The 14,302-nt window shown below is 42.3% G+C and overlaps 1 protein-coding gene across 1 annotated transcript in view; it reads left to right on the forward strand.

The window, feature by feature from the left end:
• Positions 1-14,302, forward strand: part of GALNT12 (polypeptide N-acetylgalactosaminyltransferase 12) — a 52,314-nt gene that overhangs the window by 27,396 nt on the left and 10,616 nt on the right. The window contains exons 5-7 of the mRNA XM_084850623.1: positions 8,780-8,897; positions 10,921-11,097; positions 12,468-12,599. Coding sequence (XP_084706749.1) covers positions 8,780-8,897; positions 10,921-11,097; positions 12,468-12,599 — 427 coding nt within the window. The remainder of the gene's footprint in view (positions 1-8,779; positions 8,898-10,920; positions 11,098-12,467; positions 12,600-14,302) is intronic.

The raw sequence follows: 14,302 nt of genomic DNA on the forward strand, positions 1-14,302 counted from the left end.
TCATGAAGCTACATGAAAAATGGATCAACCCATGAGGTTAACTTTGTAACATCACAATGCCAATTGAAGGTTAGGTCTCATTCTAGCAATTTGCAGTAGAATTATTCTTAAAAGTGGTTGCTGTGTATAGTGACTGCTACTGGACTCTGTTCTGTTAATAGTACCTTACAGGTGGTGGGCTCTGATTTTTTCTGCCTTCTGTGTATTGTATTTGAGTCTACAGTCCTTGTTTCCTGTACAACAGCAACAAGGCGTACAGTGAATGACTTCTTTTCTCTGATGGTTTGGTAATATCATTTATTCACAAAATAGGGCACGCAGATACTGTGGAAAATGGATTTGTTTAAGGATACAGTATAGTTAATGAGATATTTTAAGTTTAAAGGTATTACAATTTATGCAGAACAATAACATGTTGGGCTTAACAGAACCAGTTAAATAATTATCAAAAGTTTAAAATAGTATTCAAGAGTTAGTTATGGTTTTTGGATATATGATAAGTGAGTCAAACCTGAATTTATTGGGGTTCATTTAGGAAAGCGACAGAGGATTTATATCCTGCAATTATTTGGAAATCAGTGGACTGACACACCTGTTAGATACCTTGGGATTGCTCTATCTTCCAGTATTGATAAATTAGAATTAAATTGCATACCTATAATTAAGATGAAGTTAAGAGTTTTAGGCCTGGAAAAATTATATAATGTATCATCCCTTGGGAGAATATCTTTAGTTAAAATGTTCCCAAATATAGTTCTCAGATTTCTTGTATGTTTCAAAAACTTTTATTGGCTGTGCTAAAGCTAGTTTTAAAAATGACAAAAGTTTATACAGATGTTTTGTTCCAATGGGAAAAACAGAGTTAAAATTTAAACACAAGATGAATCCAAAAAGAAAAGAGGTCTGGCATTTCCAAATCTTAAACAATTGTTATGAGGCTGCACATATTCAGGCTTTGCCAGAATGGATTAAATATGAAGGACATTTTGTCTGGCTAACTCATAAGCAAATTAATAGTTTAGTAGATACTTTCCATGGACTAGCCATAAGAGGGTAAAACTGGGAAATCCAGTAACTAAGGACACAATCCTTTTCATGCATAAACAGAAAAATGCCCTGTCTGAACATACATAGCATTGCTCCTTTGGACTCTTAAAAATTTGGAACCAATATAAAAATATTGCTTAGAGATTTTTTTTTAATATTAAGTGGTATATAAGTATTATTAATGAACAAAATAAATAATAAATAAAGTTTGTCCTGGGTCATCTCTGTGGGGTTCATTTTATGTGAACACAGTAAGATCAGTGTTGAATTGTAGCTGGGAACAAGCTAGACTGTCAAGATTAAAGGAGATAATTAAGAATATTAAGGGTGCAATTCTATGCATGTTTAGACAAAAAAAACCCTACGACTCCCAGCATTCTCCAGCTTTTTAAGGACTTTTTTTCTGTCTAAACATACATAGGATTGTGCCCTAAGACAATTCCATATAATAGTCAAGAAAGTCAAACTAAGATTTTGGAATACCAGTATCTCCCAAGTGACATGTGGGGTTCAAAATAGGTTAAGAGGTGAGGAACTACATAATGAAATTGAATTTAAATGAATTATAGGTGGACACGATAAAGGAAAATTGTCTGAAATATCAGATGTTATCTGAGGCTGTTAACAAAGTTAAAACAGCTATTATTTAAAATGGAATCAGGATTTTATTTTTTTTAACAGTTATGTGGTATGAGGGTATTCTGGGAATGCAGATATGAAATCACTGCGCATTCATTCGGTTGAAAATAAATTTAAATGTATGGAAAGGTAGCACCTTAGGCTCTCGGGTTTAAGGGTGCAATGCTAGCTGGGGAATGTTGAGAGTTGTAGGAATTTTTTCTGTCTAAACATGCATAGAATTGCACCCTAAAAATCTTTTCCCAATCCTCTTCTCATTGTTGGAGATGTGACTATGAAAAGGCACGTTTAATAGCAATATGGTAGACATGTTGGGAACGTCAGTGTTTGGGCATCGAGTACTTGAAAAGATTGAACGTATGGTGGGTGTAAGAGTACCATGTGAACTTGTAGTAAGAATTTTAAGTAAAGCGGTAAGGAGGTTTTCATTTAATCTCAGCAGCTAAAATATTAATATCACAACATTGGAAGAAATCAGAATTTTGCACTACTCTACCCTAGGAATTTAAATGCTGGTCTGTGCTAAAAGGGCTCAAGTTTATTATTTAAAATATAGAGAAGGGAGGAGGTATCATGTTATGAATAGTATTAATAAGTTTCTTTTCAGTAGTGGTATGGTGATCAGATAAATGTTAATAGTTAGAATGTGTTTTTAAATGTCTAAGGGCGCGATCCAGTGGGGATAGTTGGCTGCCTCCGAACTCAGAGGCTGACTATGCAGTGCAGGATGAGCAGAGTGCGGAGAGGATCCTCTCCTCCGCCCTCTGACCTCCCTGCATTAGCGGCTAGCCAGCTGATTTTGGCTGTCTAGCTGGAACGGGTTGAAGTGTGTGGGGGGAGGCCAGATGGCGCACAGGAAGCGTTGTAACAATGCTTCTGCTGTCCCCTCCCCTCCCTGCTCCAAGGAATGCCCCTTTTCCCCCGCTCTGCATTGCTACTGTGAGCGTGGAGCTGGGGACAAACCTCGTCTTTTATGAGGGGGCAGGGGTGGGGAGGTGGTTTTCTGAGAACCAACCCCAGAGTGCCTGCTCCAAGGTCGGTTCCCGAAAACTGAACAATCCTCTTGCCATCTAGCTGCTGTCTAGTGACCATAGGATTGTGCCCTAAGTTGATTAATGAAGAAGAGAATGACTCTATTTATGTATATTGTGTTTAGGTTGTATAAAATTAATAGATTTTAATTGATATATTAAATATTGCATGCCATAGATCATCTTGCAGATGAGTGGAGTTTGCATGGGCTCACAGTGATGGGCAAAATCCAGTATTCTAATATAAAATTGGAACTTGAAGGGGCACAATGTCCAAGGCCATTCCTTAAACGATTTTCATCCAGGGCTTAATTCCTTTTTTAATCATCCAGGAGAGGAGACTCCACAGCCTTCCTCATCAGCTTAATCCATTGTTGAGCCACTCTTTTAATTGAGAGCAGCCGTTCTTAAGTTGAGAAGTTGTTCTTAAAAGCCCTATCCTATTAATGTTTAATGGGAAGCAAAGTCCATGAATTTCAGTGCAACACATCTAGACTACATGCTGGCCCTAAGGACACAGTGGATCCGTCTGAGGCCTGTTATAATACACTTGCTAGGCACTTCCAGGATAAAATCTCTTGCACTGGGACTTAGACTTCAGTGTTACAGCAGGTGAATAAGCGAAGTATCCAGATCACAGCCTTGTCCTGTTTCCTTGGATGAGTTCCAGTGGGTACAGCTCAAGGACATTGGCAGGGTGCTTTGACAGTTTCGTGCAACCACTTCCATTTTGGATCCCTGCCCCTCTTGATTTATAAAAACTGGCAGGGAGGGAACAGCCACCTGGGCCAGGGAGGCGATTAACACCTCTTCATGAGAGGGAGTGGCCTCAGGCTGCCTGAAAGAGGTGGTGGTAATACCACTCCTGAAGAAACTCTCCCTGGACCCGGGAATCTTAATAAGTTTAGGCCAGTGGCAAATGTTCCTTTCCTAGGCAAGGTCCTTGAATGAATCATTGCCAACCAGCTCCAGATGCTCTTGGATGAGACATTATCTGGATCCATTTTAGTCAGGGATCAGGCCGGGTTTTGGCAGGGAAATAACCTTGATTGCCCTGTATGATGACCTATTGTCAGGAGAGAGACATGGGGAATGTGACCTTGTTGATTTTCCTTGACCTCTTGGTGGCTTTCAGTACCATCGACCATGGTGTCCTGGGATGATTGTCTGAGTTGGGAGGTACTTCATTGCAGTGGATTTACTCTTATTTGGATGATTGGCTCCAGAAGGTGGTGCTTGGGGAATATTGCTCAGCCCCATGGATTCTGCAGTATGGGATTCTGCAGGGGTCAGTTTTGTCCCTCATGCTATTCAACATCTACATGAAACTGTTGAGTGCGGTCAACCTGAGTTTTGGAGTACGTTATCAATATGCTGATGACACACAGCTGTATTTCTTTTCATCTTCATCAGATGAGGCTGTGGATGTGCTAGATTGGTGGCTGGCTGCGACAATGTATGGATGAGGACTAATAAATTGAAACTCAGTCCAGACAAGACACAAGATGCTGTTAGTGGGTGGTTCTTCTGACCGGATGGAGAGTGCTCAACCTGTTCTGGATGGGGTTGGACTCCCCCTGAAGAAGCAAATTCATAGCTTGGGGTCGGGGATCTCCTGGAGCCATCTTTGTCTCTTGAGGCTCATGTGGTCTCAGTGGCACAGAGTGCCAACTTCTGTTGGTGGCCCAGCTACACCCCTATCTGGACAGGGATAACTTGGCTTCAGTCATCTAAGCTCTTGTAACCTCCAAGTAAGATTACTGCAGTGCGCTGTGGGCTGCCTTTGAAGATGGTTCAGAAGCTGCAGCTCATGCAAAATGCAGTGGCCCAGATTGTTAACAGGGACAAGATCCGAACACCGATTCTGGTCTGCTTGCACTAGCGGCCTGGGCTCGATTCAAGGTGCTGGTTTTGACTTAGAAAGCCTTACATGGCTCAGGATCGCAATACTTAACGGAGGACCTCTCCTGGCATGAACCTACCCATTTACTATGCTCATCATCCAAGGCCCTCCTCCAGGTGCCTCTTCTGAGGGAGGCTCAGAATGTTGTGGCCCAGCTCCAGTGCTGCAGTGGGCCTTATAGTTTATAGCCAGAATCTGATCAGAAGTGATCCAGAAGGGTTTGAGCCTATTCAGCCTGTGAAATGTCAGAATCAGTGTGAGCTTATCTCTGTCAGTGTTCTCAGGGGAAAGCAGGCTCTGAGTTAATTTACTCCCATCCAGCTGCTAGCTTTGGCCTTGACAGGGAAGGAAGCTGGCAGCTTCTCTGTGAAGACCTAATAGGAAAGGTGAGGGGTTTTTGGAAGTGTCACCCACGTTGAAGTGTCAACTCAGGAGGGCAGAATGGAGATGCCCTGTTTGGGCAGGAACCTCGTTGATGGGCTAAAATCTCTTGTCAGTTATTTAGGAGAAGGGCTATCTCAGCCACACTTTCGCTTTTAAGCAGTTGCCCAGGCTGGGAGCCTTTGCTAGGAGCATTCTTATCTTCACTGGCCAAAATCCTCTCTGTTTGGACTTATTACTGCTTGAGCTTCTTGAGGCACCGTTCACTTGGACTCTCCAAGTGAACTGTTTTAAGGTGGGGGCCAAATAACCTACTACCAGTCCTTCCATGGGCTGTCTGATATCAGTGGGCTGGGCTGCTCCCTCCAGCCGGGATGAAGTGCTCTTCCAGTTGTCACTTTGGTTGGGACCCGGCTTTTCTGCACATGAGCTTTCCCTTGCTGGGGAAAGCCTGCACACAGCACAGCTGGCCCCCACCAAGGTGCCAGGTGGAGGAGTGCTCATCCACCCAGAGCCTGTCATAGCTCTGCTCAGTGAAGCTCCCCCCCCCGCCCCCCAACCCAGCAATCTTCCACCTTGCACCTTAGCTGGAATGACTTTGCCTGCTTCCACCTTCTCTCAGTGGGCAGGATGCAGGGTGAGGACACTTGGGAGGACAACTGACACACTGAGGGGAATCCCTCTGTTATCAGGTGGGAGGGAGAGTGGTGCACAGGGGAATCCTAGGTGTTATCTCAGATCATTTGATAGGAGATAACAACAGGGATTCCTCTCCCTGCTATCCTCCAGATGGTGGGGGTTTGGGGATGGAGCAGGAAGGTGGGTGCAGGCCACATGGGCAACCTCTGCAGGCAAGATTGGGCTCATGGGCTGGAGCTTCCCCATCCCTGCCTTAGTGGGTAGAGTAAGCAGTTATTCCTTCTGTTCCTTCTGAGATCCTTTAAAAAACATTTGAAACCATCAGCCTATTCTCCTTTCCTTTCTTCAAATCTCCTTTTTCCTAGGCTGAGCATACCCATTCCTTCAGCTTTCCTCATATGATGTGTCACACTCTGAAACCTTGCACTTTTCAAGATCCCTCTTGTACTGATGTGCCCAGAGCTGCTTTCATTTTTAGTAAAGGCCAAAACAAATCGGGTTTGATTAGTTCAGCTGCCTCTTTATCCTCTCAGTGTCTCCCTTTGTGTGGAGGAACATAACCAGTGTTCTTTGTTTTCCATTTCCTTCTGACATGTTCAACAGAAAGCCCTTTGTCCAGCTGCAATTTATTTTGTGTCTTCTCTTTTCTGCTTTAGTCATGTTCTGGAAGCTAGTGTGGTGTTGTGGGCAGACCCGGGTTCAAATCAACACACAGACATGGAATTCACCTTGAGCAATTCATATTCCTTCACCTTAACTTACCTCACAGGGTTGTTATGAAGATTTATTAGTTGCTGCTGTTCTTGTTTTATCAATATGTATATCCTGCCTTTCCATAAAATAAAAGGTGGCTTAGGGCACTATCCTATGCAGGTTTAAACAGAAAAAAGTCCTACAACTCCCAGCATTCCCCCAGCCAGCGCTGGGGAATGCTGGGAGTTGTAGGACTTCTTTCTGTCTAAACCTGCATAGGATTGCACCCTTACAAGTCCAAAACATAAAATGATAACAATTATTATGGGAGATAAAATGGGGTGAGTGCGGGGAATGACACACCCATGCGAACTATCCTAGATTCTTTGGAGGAAGGGCAGCATAAAAATGTAATGAATTAATGTGCTATATCAATATAATCTGGCCTTCTTTATATTGCTTGTTGTTGTTCAGTCGTTCAATCGTGTCCGACTCCATGACCTCATGGACCATAGCACGCCAGGCCTTCCTGTCCTTCTTTATATTGCTATATCAGTATAATCTGTTAGTCAGCTGCATGCATGGAGGCAGAGTATAATACCCAAACCATTACATGAATGTTCTTTTCTTTCTATCTTCCAGATTATTTTAAAGGTGTATCTGTTTTGATTTTCTGGTATTTTCACCTTTTTCTTTCCATGGGTTTGATGGCTTGTGTTTCTAGCTGGAGCTTTAAAAACAAACAAACTAGCATCTCTTCTGGCCGCAGTACTTCCCTGTGAATCTGCCCCGTTTAATCTTCCTAGTTTGTGTGGAGGATAATTAGAATTTAAGTATATTCATCATATATATTTAAGAAGCAACTCTTTATATTTTTGCTCTGTACTTTGCCTCCAACTGTTATCCTTTTAAAGTATTAAATTATGTGGAATTATTAGCTCAGTAATAATCACAGAGCTAAAAGGGTTTAATCATGGGTAACAGGCTGCAATCCTATGATCTCTTGGAGGGCATCCTGGGGCCATAGGATTCTGTCCTCAGAGGGGGAGATCCAACCTTTGATGATTCCTCCCACCCCCGCAGAAACAGCCCTTACCTCTCTAGTGATGGAGCTCCAACATCAGTAGAGACAAAAAAGGAGTAGATTGGGGAGAATTCTTTGGACATGCACCCCTAGAATGGTGGAATAACTATACCAGACTTGGAGCTGGCATAGTTCATTTCCCTCCTATAGACATTATTGGGAGGGCAACAGTTTAAGGTGGAAAAAAATACCATTCTCCTTTAGTTGTTTTGGAGGTTCCTTTGGAGCTTTCTGGTGCAAATAGCAGGATTGGTCTGTTAGCCAACTGCATGAATGGAGGCAGGGTATAATAACCATTTTTGACCAAAGCTTGCCTGTAGGATATCAATGTCCTCCTCCCTGCTTTCTAGATAAGCTAAGAGTGATTATTAAGATGTTTCATTCTGGTCCATAGAGATTAAAAAAATATGTACCCTTAATATTATGGCAGTGAGATGTGGAGCCACAGAATGATACTTAAAGAGAAATGGTGTGTTAGCTAATGCTAGGGTTACTTTAAGAACATAAGAACAGTTGTGCTTGATCAGACCAAAGTTCCATCTTTGTTCTGTTCCCACAGTGGCTAACCAGGTGTCTATGGAAAGCCCACAAGCAGGACATGAGCACAATAGAACCCTCCTGCTCATGTTTCCCTGCAAATCATACTCAGAGGTATACTGCCTCTGACACTGGAGATAATACATGGCTATTATGACTAGTAACTGTTGATAGCTATATCTTCTGTGAATCTGTCTAATCTGTGAATCTGTCTAATCTGTGAATCTGTTTTAGAGCCATCCAAGTTGGTGGCCGCCACTACTTCTTGTGATAGCAAATTTCATAGTTTAATTATGCACTGTGTGAAGAAATACGTCCTTTTATCTATCCTGAATCTCCCAGCATTTAGCTTTAGATGACCCATGTTGAATTATGAGAGAGGTTATCCACTTTCTGCACACCATGCATAATTTTCTACATCTCTTGTCATGTCTCCCCTTACTTACATTCTCTTGTTACTATTTGCTGCCCTTCCTGAATATTTTGGTTCAGGCACGGATAACTGTTCTCCATTTTCTTCAGTGGACAGATTCAAAGCATTCATTTTAGCTTCTCTACAATCTCCTTATCCTCCTTTTAGCTCCTTTGTTATCTAACAGTCCATGCCTCCCTAGCCAGTTTCCTTCTTCTGATATATATGAATAATTCTTATTGTTAGTTTTGATGTTATTAGCAATATGCTCCTCAAAATCCTTTTTTGCACCCCTTGTCTGCTTGCATTTCCTTTGTGCAAGTTTGTGTTCTTTTAGTTCTCATTTGAGAAAGACTTCTAGTTTCTGAAGGAAGCCTTTTCTCTAATAGCTTCACCTTCTTTCCTTCTGATAGGTCTCCAACTATGGCTGGTGGACTCTTTGCTATCAGCAAGAATTACTTTAGCTATCTTGGTTCTTATGACACAGGAATGGAAGTCTGGGGAGGGGAAAACCTTGAATTTTCATTCCGGGTAAGTATATTATTGGAAGTGTTGCCTAAAAACAAGCCTCCTTCCTCATTTGGTTCAGTATGTCTCATGCATGAGGAAATGTCTTGCAAAGGAAATATATAAGACCTGAGGTAGCCTAAGCTGTTAATAAAACAGTTCCTTGCGAAGATTATGATGAATACAAAATTTGGTTCAGTCACTTCAGCTTTTATTGATTGATTGATTTGATTTATTAGCTGCACATCTGGCCAGCTACCCAACCACTCTAGGTGGCGTACAATACTAATAACAAATTTACATAATTTCCTCTTCTATCAAGATCTTAGCAGTCATAACATCACATTTTAATAGTCTAATATATTGACTGGTGATCTGCAAGCCTGATGTGAGCTTCGGCTATTGGGCGGTATAGAAATGAAATAAATAAATAAATGTGCCCAGTGAAGCAATTTTATCTGGCTCCTGACAGTCCTACCAAATTTTAATTAATCTAAAAATATTGCCCACAGTTTGCCTCATAAGGAAAATGCAAACTTTTGCTGGACTGGGGTCCTTGGGGTTTGTGTGCAATGTGATATCCTGCCTTAAGTACATGTGATCCATACTGCACTTCTTCTAGGTAGTGCCACATTTTATTATCAAGCTTTGCTATATACGAATGGTTTAGGTTGAATGGCAAAATACAGTTCTATCCATCAGACTACTGTTGGGAGAACACAGTGGCCCCTGGCAATACAGAAGTATTTCCTGATTAGGCAAGGTTCCCAGTTGCCCAGAGGCTTCTAATCACGTTCAGCTGGATGCAGGTAGAGACACTTTGTAGACCTTCCTGCTTAACACAGAAAGATCTTTCAGGAGCCCACATGCCAGGGAACATTGGGCACAGGGCTTGCCTGTGCACCTCCACTCCTCTGTACAGTTTTAGTGTGCGGGCAAATGCCAGCTTAGTCCTTCGGTCTTACTGAGCTTGCAATATGGAGTGCTTTAAGAAGATGAATGTATATCTCTACTTATTTCAAAGAAAACTAATACATACTGTGATTATTCAATTTAATATCACAACTTTAATTTCATGTGTTTGATAATATTTAACTGAAGACATCTAATGCACAAATGAGCCAATAATTATTTAATGGTGTGAAATGCCCTGGCAGCTTCTTCTGTCCTCTTAACTGAAGTGTCCTCCACAGCCACCTGCTGACTTGTATACAAAATACATGCCTCTAAACTGACTGACAAATTTTTGTGAACCTCCCAGAGAGGCTACGGGGCGGTATAGAAATATAATAATGTAATAATACAATAAATGAATACATGAATAATTGCATTCTTTGTAAAGGCGGAAATGCCCATTTGCCCTGTCCTTTCCTTTAGTTGGGGCATAATTCATACATGTCTGGAAACAGATAGGAAACTTAGTTTTAAGAGGAGAACATTTAAAAGCTGGCATGTTCAGAATTAATAAGGAAGAGATCAAAGTGTACGAAATATCAGTGTAGTATACTACCAGTAATAATCATGCTAGTCCAGACTTCCCCAACCTTGTGCTCTCCAGATGTTTTGAACTACAACTCTGAGCATTCCTGATCATTGGCCATATTGCCTGCAGCTGATGGGAGTTGAAGCCCAAAATATATGGAGAACACCAGCTTGAGGAAGACTGTGGCAGACTGGTGACATAAGATACCAGTACAGTATTTGACTGTGTGCACAAATGGCTTGAAAGATCAAATATGATGCTGATTTCTAGAAAATCACAGAAATACTGTGTATATATAGAATAGATTTTGAAACATGCATGGAGTTTTTTAAAAAAAACTGTAGATTCTGCTACAAAGCAATGCCAGCCAAAATGGGTAACTGGGAAATGGAAAGAGATTTTGGGGGGAAGTAGGGCAGGTCCAGGGTGTGTGTGCTCAACTTCCCAAATATCAGGTCTGAATAGTATCTTGAACCACTGCAGCGTAAGCAAATTCACAGGACAGGGTGTAGGTTTGCATATATGTAACAGATACTGTTTGGTTTTTGGTTTTGTTTTAATTAGATCTGGCAGTGTGGAGGAAGTCTTGAGATCCATCCTTGTTCTCATGTAGGACACATTTTCCCAAAGCAAGCTCCCTATTCACGGGCAAAGGCTTTGGCTAACTCTGTCCGTGCGGCAGAAGTGTGGATGGATTCATACAAAGAGCTTTATTACCACAGAAATCCACATGCACGCATGGTAAGCTTACTATTAATTGTGCAAGCAAAAAAAGACAGATCCCTTCCCTGAGGAGCTTACAACCTACATTTTACTCTGGGGGGGGGGGGGGACAAGGGAAAGGTAAGGCTAACAAGGGATAACAGGACAACATTACAGACAGGACTGTGTGTGTGATGCACTTTTACAGGACTACAGAAAATCTGCTTCCTGATAACCTTAGATTTCATTTTCAAAAAACAACAACAGCAAATTTCTATCACTGAAAGTTGTAAAGCTTTGCTTGAATGTATGAGAGCAAAGTCTGCTGAAAATCTGGAAATGAGAGGGATGGCTGAACAAGCTTTTCAGGATTGAAGTTTCAGTGCCTTTTACCACTCACCATGACTAGCAAAATCAGAATGAATTATGTAAAATGGCACACATTGGCGGAGTAATTTTGCAAAATAAGAGAGAATATGCAAATTTTCATACTTTCCACAACTTATAGAAGACACAGTACTCAACTATTCTAGGCACAGAATTTGGATTGCCTTGGTGCAGATTTTTTTTTTTTTTTTTTAGTACACTGATCATCACTGATGAGAGGGGTTGTTAATCCATCCCACAAAATTGGTAAAATTCCCAAGGAATTGAAACGTTATTGTTTTGCCAATTTGAAAAAAAGAATATGCTGTATATCAGGGATGGGGAACCTTTTTTGGCTCAAAGCTTAATTGTTTCCAGGCAAGCAAAGCCTGATTGCAGTGGGGGAGTGATAATTTTTTGAGGGGGGTCACAGTGTAGGACACAGCAGCAACACTCCCCCACAAAATCCCCCCGCCCCTGCTGCATGTAGGCTTTAAGAAGGTCTCCATTGATGCCAGTGGATACTTTTTTCAAGCCTAAATGCAGTGGAGTGGGGCTGAAAGCAAGGGGGATCTGTTATCTTCTATCTCTGAAGAGTGATTTTGGTTTTGGGGGAGGGCAGAAGGGGGTGGGACTAGGGAAGAGGTGGTGGAGACAGGAGGAGGAACTGATCAGGTGGATAGCGACTCCTCATGGTTCCTATCAGGCCTATGGGCTGGAGGTTTCCCATGCCTGCTGTATATATGAAAGGAAACAATTTGATGCAGAATTACAATTATTGCCAACCAATGTGATGGGGGGGGGGGAATGCAACACATACAAAAACACTTAAGCAAACAAATTCCCATCAAATAGCCTCAAAACGTGGGAAATCTACCTAAATATATGATTGGTGGGCTGTGTCCAGCTTGGTAGGGCACAAATCATGCAAACCTGACATACTTCATGCAAATTTTACTTTATTAGGATCCCATTTTTCTCTCTGGAAGGTTTATGCTGTAGCTTCCCTTCTGTTGAAGTTTTACTCTGGGTTGTATTTTTAGGAGCCTTATGGAGATGTGACAGAAAGAAGACTGCTTCGAGAGAAACTGAAATGCAAGGACTTCAAATGGTACTTGGAGAATATTTACCCAGAACTCCATGTGCCAGAGGATAGGCCTGGCTTTTTTGGGATGGTAAGCTAAATGCTTCTTTAGAAGGTGGTTTCAACAAGTGCCAGGCCCCCTCTCTCTTTCAGGATGGATAGGCAAAGCAGAAATCAGCTCTAAGTTAATTTAGCAAATAGAACTGAATGTTACAAATGGTGCAGTTGGGTAGATAAGGGAATTAAAATGTTGGTTAGCTCAGCTAAAGTAAACTTGTGTATAGTAAACTTGTGGTTGGCCAGGTTTGTGACTTGGGGAGGAATAAGGACATCCATCATCATGGAGTTTGGCCTCCCATGGTTCCTGAATTTTTCAACCTTTTGATTTTCCCACAGATGGTTCAGCCGTTCAGGCAGATTGGGTAGTTGCCTGGGATGGCATAACTGTGAATGGTTGTCCACCATGCGAGAAGCAACATGCAGAAGCTTGTTGCTCTACTGTGGAAGACCACCATGGGTCACTGCCCCATCCACTGCCATCCTGGTCAGTAAAAAGGCTGGTCTGGGCCAGCTGCGAAGAGCAGGACCCAGGAATGATATCACTCCTAGGCACTGTCTGTTCACCAGCCTGCAGAGGAAGAGGGGGTGGCACAGCCAAGGCTGAGGAGGCTGTTGAAAATGCCACCAGACCCTCAAGGAGGGGTGTGGAAGGAAGAGGAGAAACAGGGACATAGCAGTGAGAGGAGGAGGGGAGAGTGAAAGGCAGCCCAGAGTGAGGAATACTTGAAAGGGAAGAAGTAGGACAAAGTCATTCTTGTGCCTTAGTCCAGGAACTGTGCCAAAGTTGGTCCAGCACCCACTATCAAGGATTTTGTGGTGATGCATCAAAGATTGGATACCACCCTGCACTCCACAGAACACTGAGGCAGGTACTCAGGCCCACATGGATAGGAGGAATTTAACCACCAACCTGAGGAGAAGCAGACATGTGATAGTGGCTGGAGACTCCCTACGGAGAGGGACAGAGTCAGCTGTGTGCACAATGGACATGTCATCTTGGGAGGGTCTTCCAGGAGCATGTTTTCAAGATGTGACGGAGAGGCTACTAAGACACATTGAACCAACTGACTATTGTCTTCTCCTGCTGATCTATGTGGGGACAAATGATACAGCCATAAGAAATGTTAAATGGATCTCTAAAAACTATGAGGCTCTGGGTAGGAAATTGAAGGATCTGGGGGCACAAGTGCTGTTTTCATCAGTCCCTCCTGTCGAAGGTCAGGCCATTGGCAGGGAAAGAAGGATACTGAAAGTAAACAGCTGACTAACAAATGGTGTCATCGGGAAAGGTTTGGTTTCATGGACCATGGCCTTTGAAGGACCCCTTGAGGATGATGGGGTGCACTTCACAGGGACTGGGAATAATTTTTTGGCAGAAGCCTCGCAACTTTGATCAAGAGGGCTTTAAACAACTCCAGGGAATGGCAGGTGGCAAAACCCCAGAGCTAACTACTGAAGCAAATATCACAGAGAAGAATGCAAAGGACAAAGGAGGAGACAAGACAGTAGTAGGTGGATTCCAGTAATTTGCAGGAAAATCAGCAGGAAAACCAGGAAGATGGAATACCCATGACTTCAGATGTCTATATACTAACACACATGAGCATGGGAAACAAACAGGATGAATTTGAAATCCTAATATATGATGGTAAGTACAATCTGATAGGTATCACTGAGATTAAGTTGGATGAGGCTTGTGATTGGAATATAGCCATTAAAGGGTATACCTTGTTT

This window comes from Heloderma suspectum, chromosome 4, assembly GCF_057233095.1.
Source record: "Heloderma suspectum isolate Gila_16-S chromosome 4, 16-S_ref, whole genome shotgun sequence".
NCBI classification, from domain to species: Eukaryota; Metazoa; Chordata; class Lepidosauria; order Squamata; family Helodermatidae; genus Heloderma; species Heloderma suspectum.